At 44.6% G+C, this 7,148-nt stretch overlaps 1 protein-coding gene across 7 annotated transcripts in view; it reads left to right on the forward strand.

Annotated features, from left to right (window-relative positions):
* Positions 1 to 6,435, forward strand: part of LOC107218956 — a 32,479-nt gene extending 26,044 nt beyond the window's left edge. For all 7 annotated transcript variants that reach the window (XM_046736660.1, XM_015657003.2, XM_046736661.1 and 4 more), the window contains one exon: positions 520 to 6,435. In XM_046736660.1, the coding sequence (XP_046592616.1) occupies positions 520 to 5,156 (4,637 nt within the window). In that variant the 3' untranslated portion in view covers positions 5,157 to 6,435. The remainder of the gene's footprint in view (positions 1 to 519) is intronic.
* Positions 6,436 to 7,148: the final 713 nt, after the last annotated feature.

Below are 7,148 nucleotides of genomic sequence, written 5' to 3' on the forward strand. Positions count from 1 at the left end.
TGATCGAGATGTAAAGTATTACCGACACGAGGAAGGTACCCGACGATCAGCGGTGGTTACGAGTCCTTGTTCCTATGGTCGGTAACAAGGTCGTCGCCGAATGTGACCGTACCAACGGTAGAATTTTGAGAATAAGTACTCATTGATAACGTCCCTTTGAACCATGGTCGTTTTCCGTTGATAACTTTCGCCATTAGTCAGCCTCCGACCACCTGTTCGGTACCAACAGGTATGAGTATTGACGCAGGTGTGGCAAACGGGAGGGTCAACATTCACTTACAGTCTGCAGAGGCGACAGGCGATGGTGGACTTCGGGCTGCTTATCCTTCGAAAAGCTTGGCAATAGTCGAATCGTGATACTAGAAATTATATCGGTGCAACCAGATCTCGGGCGGCTGAATTCCTCGTGAACGAATTTATTCACTACGTGTGTAACGCAATCGCATTGAACGTTTCGTGATCTCGGAATCTACGTATCAAATGACTGCAGGGTAATTATTGATCTGTTTTGCTCCACAGGTGAAGGACCGTCTTGTGGCAACGACGCTGAATCCACAAGCGAGGGGATGTCGGTCGTCACATCAACATCCCCGCGACTTTCTGCTGGCGCAAATGCCGACAGTGACAGCGACAGCACGTCGACGGAACTTTGCGACGAACCAGATCGTCTCAGCGACGTCGACAGCGAGGAACTCACCTCTAATTCCGATTGCTACGTCATGGCGACCGACGACGAGAAGAGTCCTCGCAGGGAAGGAACCGACAATAAGACATCACCCAGCCATCACGATTTCGCGTACGGTCAGCAAAAAGGAGCGCAGAGCTTGAAGCTACCCTCAAACCTCGAGGAGACTTCGATCTCTGAGATAACCGACCAGATCCGCAGACTGTCGACGGATAATGAGAGACTGGGACGTTACAAGCTGGCTGACGAAGCGCCAGATCAGGTTGAACGAGAATCGTTGGACTCCGTGAAAACCGATGATGTGCCAGTGTTTGCCACGGACATCGACTCGATCAATAGTTCGTCGGTTGAGCGAGTGGAAAGGCCATCCGAAACGTTAGGTAGTTTTGATTTTTCAAGCACCATTAGCGGTGGTCCAAATGCTGGTGAGAGTAGCTCAGTATCTGTTGAAAATGAAACTGAAGTTCAGATACTTGACGAATATCAGTTTACTGATCCTAGTTTATTTCCATTGAAAGTGCTTTCTAGTTCTCACCTGGAGTCATCGGACGATCCTGAAGTGTTGGAATTCGATAAAAGGGTAGCTGCAGATACTAGTGCGCGAATAGATAGGCCCGATATGGGAAAGCGCTACGATTTTGCTCCTGAGCTTAAATATTCGAATTTTGACGACGATAATCTAGTTGCCGTAGATTCGGAGGCTAGACATTCCGAAACTGAGCCAGATTTTGGTAACGGTGCTTCGACCGTTCAGCTTGCTTCCTCGCCGGGGATGATTGGCGATAATTTGAACAAAGTAGTTGCCGATTCAAAGCCTTACTCCAGATCCTACGTAATAGGACACGTTCCAATATCTCCGATAAACTTAGAACAGAAGCTTAATTACTCGGCCGAATATCCATCCTCGACAGCTGCCATCAAGATTGTCGAAAGAGAGACGCAAGAGTTTCCAATGAAGATACACGAACCGCAGAACAAGTCCAACGGAGTCTCTGTAAATATTAGTAGCGTAGATTTTACCAGAAATAATGACTTGGTTCGAATCAAACCGGCAACGAGTCCAGCTGCGGTTGTTGGTGTTCGCCTAGAGCTGAGCCAAACCCCGACGACACCGGGCAGTGACAAATCGTGCAGCTCTGGGGAAACCATGGGTCCAGATTCGAAAACCTCCAGCTTAACGACCAGTCCTCGAACTCCAGTGAGCTTCGATTCGCGTGATTTTCACGCGGAGAAGTCAGCCGCCTCTTCTGTGAGCTCGGAGTCAAAAACCCTGACCCTTCGTTCCATCGGTTCCGATGATCAGGATGTTCAGCTGAAAGCAGCGATGCGAATTACATCCTTAGCCAAATCAAGTTCACCGTCCCTGATCAGCTTTGACTCTTTGAAAGGCAAATCGAGCCTGAGTCCGAAGTTGGAGGCGAGTAGCTCCAGCGACTCGTGCAGCCCGGATCGAAAAAAGTCTTCCGAAAGATCGTTTAGCTCCGATCTTCAATCGCCGATCAGTGCCAATTCAATAAAATTTACTTCAAATTGCAAAGGGGGTCGTGGCACCTACTCCGACTCTCCGATCAATCTTTGCTCCGCGACTTCCCCGTTTTACCCAATCGCACGCCCGAATGAAAAGACACCCTCACCGTACAGCACTGCGAAGCAAAAGAACAGCACCACTGATAGTGAGGAGACTTCACCCGAGCAAAAGTCCACGAGTTCAAAAGGATCTGGAAAATTAATAGCTTCCGAATCGAGGAAAGATCGTGTCATTAGAAGCGAAGAGGGAATGGACTTCACCGGCAGTTCAAAGGATGACTTTCGCCATAATCTGGGAAAAGACAGATCGCAGGAAACCGATATCGAATCGTCGCTGGCGGACGATAAATGCAAAATGGAAGAAACAGACACAACGCGTTTCTATGGGATAAACTACTCACAAAGTTATCGGACTGAGTCGCAGCTGGAAGAGAATGAGTCGAGGGATCAATATGCGGATAAGGATACCGTGTCCCCTTTGCCGCGAGAAAAATTTGAAAAACTTGCAATTTTCTACGACAAAAGTAGTAAGAGTTTATTGGAGAGAAATAAAGACAGGACGAACGAGTACGAAGTTGGTCAAGATTACTCGAAGCCTTTTGAGCGCAGCTCTAGCAGCTTAGACAAAAGATTTACGGATTCGAAACTTTCCTCTTCGTCTGATGAGTTCGGAAGGAACAGTCTGAAGAAACGGTCGAGCGATATTTTGGAGGACTTGAGGCATCTCGAGATTAAAAGTACCGGTGATGGGGGATCGGAGAACGGACTCACCAAAAAGGCGAGCGATATTCTACAGGATTTGAAGAGCCTGGAAGCCAGAAGGCAAGACACCTTTAGCGATTCAGCGAACGGATTTTCTAAGGTCCGGTTGATTGACCTTGAGATGAATATTCCGACCGTTTCTAGGAAGCAGTACGTGATCGAACCGAAAATTCAAATTCAGGAAGACAGCGATAGCTTTTTAAATACTCTCGCGCGGGTTTCGGATAATACGAAAACCGATGATGATAAGGAGCCGAAGCTGGGCGTCTGGACGAAAGTTAAGCCGCGTAAGAAAAGTGATAACGGTCGAAGAAGCAGCGACAGAGCGCTGAAAATCATTCAGGAGAACTCGGCGATTCTGCATAGAATTCTTACCTGTCAGGCGAAAAAGCGACTGCCCGATTTGGAGGAAATATCGAAAGAGATAACTATCAGCCCCATCAACGAGGAGATTTCAAAAATATTTAGTCCAATTCTTGAGAAAATCGGCCTCAACGAACACGAAATTAACGAGGAATTGGCCAGAATTAATTTCAAAGACTTGGACCAGCTATCGATGACCAGTGGTTCCGAATTCGATGCCAAGATCAACGACGAGCTCTCAAAACTTTCGCTGATCGATGATACCGAAGAGATCGACAATTTGGATCTGGACGAAGCTTTGTCCAGAGATTATCTGGACACGAGAGAGGCTCTGATCGACAGGCAGATAAACGAGGAACTTTCGAAGCTGCTAGCAAACTACGAAGAACGGCCTTCATCCTCGGGTCTTCCGCGTCAGGAACAAGGCTCTTCTAGCCAAAACATCAGCGAGATGGAGGGACTAGACCTCTCGAGTATCTCGACGAACGTCTTCTCTCACAAGTCGTCGAACGACTCGATCGACACTAAGAGCGAACTCGGCTCGATCCAAGAGGGAGTAATAAAGCCGGAGAAATCCTACGATTATAACGACAAGCCGATTCCATATCCACCGCCGAAATACAACCTTCAGGACCTATCGCCTAAAAGTGACATCGACATTTACCGGGAGTTGGAGAAACTCGACAAGATATCAGCTGGGGAAATATACCCGAGTATGCAACCGGTGTCAGCGCCCGAGGTGATTTCCACCAACCCTTACGCTCCCGATCACGCGCTGACATACGGGGAGAGAATGTCGCCAATCTTGAGTTACACCCCGAAAGCAGAGAAGTCCTTCGACTTGTCGCCATTGAGGAGTCCCTACGACAGCTACAAGCCGTACGACTTCAAGTCGAGAATTTCGCCGAGAAAAACGCCGGGCAATCCGTACTCCGTTCGATCATACGAGAAGCCATCGATGGACTCGAGTTTTGAATTCAGCGACCACAAGTCCGTCGCCTCATCGCACATCTACGATATCTCACCGAAGAGGGCTGTCATTTCAAAGGAAACGCTCGAATTTCGGGTGAGATACGACGACGAGCCACCGCCGAAGATTCGGAGCGATGATTTCACCCTGCGATCTTTTCAGACGGATATAGCTAACCTCGACAAAGGCGCTGCCTACTACGAAACAAACACGGCTGACCCCGCAAAGTATCTACCGCGAGACGAAAGAGGCTCTTCCGAGAAGGATATTGGCGAGTCAACGGTCGACTACGCGTACAACAAGTCGGACCTTTGCCACAGGAAATACCAGGACGTTTCCTCTCAGGAATACTCCTACCATAAAACGTCGGATTACAACAGATCAAGTTCCTACACTTTGCCGTCTTCGATCCGCGAAGACGAAATTGGCACTCATTTGACCGTTCACAGACGCGAGTCGCATTCCCTGTCACCGAGCCACCAGTTTTCGACACGGAAACTACCCGTTCCGGTCAACCCTTACCTCTCGAAGCTTTCCCCCAGTCTGGAAGACGTCACGAAACGACCGGTTTCCCACCCGGAGTTCCTCGACAAAATGAACGTTGCCAAGTACGCGGATCATTCGAGCCAAGGGTCGAATAACTACCGGAAATCTTCTCTGAGCTTGGGAAACATCGGGCATGCTAGCAGAGGCGCCACTCATAGTCTGGAGAAGACGCCGAGCCCAAAGATCCAATTCAGCCCGTTTCCGGTCAGAAACACCGCTAGAAAACCAAGGGAGTTAGGGCTCAAGCTCGGCCTGTACTCGCCAGTCAGTCCTGAGGGTGGCCAGGTGAAACGATCGCACTGATTTTGAGCCCACGGCCGATTTTATTGATTTTGATACTTACTTTTTAACACTGTATTAATCGTTATTCGAAAATGTTTCCTTCCATTTGCGCTACATAGACGATAACTACGTGCTGCTGCAAACTATAGTTTAGCCGAGAAGAAAAATAAATAAACAAATAATAGAGAATGATTGAAAAGTCATTCAACCAGCTATTTTAAACAGACGTCATATTATAACGAATCATCGTTCGAATCTTGTTATGGTTAACAAAGTGAGCCTAAGATTTACTTTTCAAAAAGTACAACTGCAGCTTTGTTATGGACATTCATCTCGCTCGTAGAAAGATTATTTTTGCATACGCGTTTGATTAATAAGTTCAGAATGTACTTGAATGTATAAGTTACAATGGTCCATATTAAGAATCAACGGGACTATAAGTATGCATCCCGATTTACGGTTCGATGATTTGAAAGTGATTAGATAATAATGAAATGTGTAAAAATGTAAGTAAATAAAAATCAGGGATGGATGAGAATATTTTTTCTTTCTTTCATGTAATACGCTAAGCTAACTATATTTACGTAATTATGTTGATTTGCACATTGAATACTACACACGTAACGTTGTAATGAAGTTAGGTAAGACTTATGTATCTGAAAGAAACATCGTGTTTTATACGTTTCCTAGTAATTTGAAACCTATTGTACCGTTTCATTCTAGACAACAACTTTTTTTGGCAGGAATAATATTTGCCAATAACATTTTTTGATAATATGATATTTGTATCGATACTCTCCTTTTGTCATCGTCAAATTTTTGTTCTATTTATCAAAAGTTTCAGAGGTTCACTTTGTTATGATTGGTTAAGAGAAAACATTATTGACAATATACATTTTAGTGTATCTAATAATGAATTTTCCCACTGAAATACGATACAATACCTACCTTATATTTGTAAAATCATTGGGTGATTAATCATGGTGGTGAGAGGTTCGATAAAACAGAATGTTACGGGAGTAGCATGATGAAAATGAGTATTTCTAGTCCTAAATAACAGATAATGTAGAGAATATCGAAAAGCGGATAAGTCCTATAAGGATAATGAGTTATGAGAAATAAGACACGTTTTTAAGTGAATACGTGAAATTGCTGTGCGATGCTCTAGCTTCGTAAGGTTATACTGTAAATAGAATTGTAATGGTCTCGGCTGATAAAAGACTGTATATTAGAAAGGCATAATATTATAAGCAAATTATAAAGAACAGTACACTGAATAAAAATATTGAATAAACATTTATTCCAACGTCGTTTCATTTCTTTCAGACCATCATTTCCCAATCACCCCATCATCTGACTGACATACACGTAAGTGTAAAAAATTTGTACTCCACTGTATTTCCACAATCAGTTCGAGTCTTTTATCTGACCGTGTTTAAAAGACTATCGCGTCTCTTGTGTTGTTAGAAATGATTTAAAATAGCGCTGCGATGTAATGAGCAAATATGGTGACGTAAAAAAACCAAAACTCATATTTTGACGGCAATGGGATATTTTGGACTCACCAAGAAAGCTTTCGCTGGAACAAATCTTACTCGACGCTTCAAAGCCAAGTAGGAATCTCGCTGAACTAACATTTCGGGAATAAATAGGGTAGGTGAACATCAGTTGGCAAAACGACACTTGGGTATTGAATTAGTAATTCGTGGTGTCAGAAATTTGGAGTCCTGCTGATGCGGACTGTCCATCACGCCTATAAGATATCACTCTAGGTACGGGGATAGAAGCAAAAGTTTTAATACCTTACAGTCTTCAAATATCAGCGGTGCCGATTTAGTTACAATTATACGACTTTGGTTCGAAGTGTATACATCAATTCTTTGACACATGTCTATGAAGCGTTCTAGAATCATCGACCTGACCACGAACCTTTCCAATTTCAATTTCAGTTTCTTATTAGTAAATCGTAGGCAGTCTCAGCTTGAAATCACGGTTGGCAAAGTTTAAGATTTA

The sequence above is a fragment of the Neodiprion lecontei genome, chromosome 4 (genome assembly GCF_021901455.1).
Source record: "Neodiprion lecontei isolate iyNeoLeco1 chromosome 4, iyNeoLeco1.1, whole genome shotgun sequence".
NCBI lineage: Eukaryota > Metazoa > Arthropoda > Insecta > Hymenoptera > Diprionidae > Neodiprion > Neodiprion lecontei.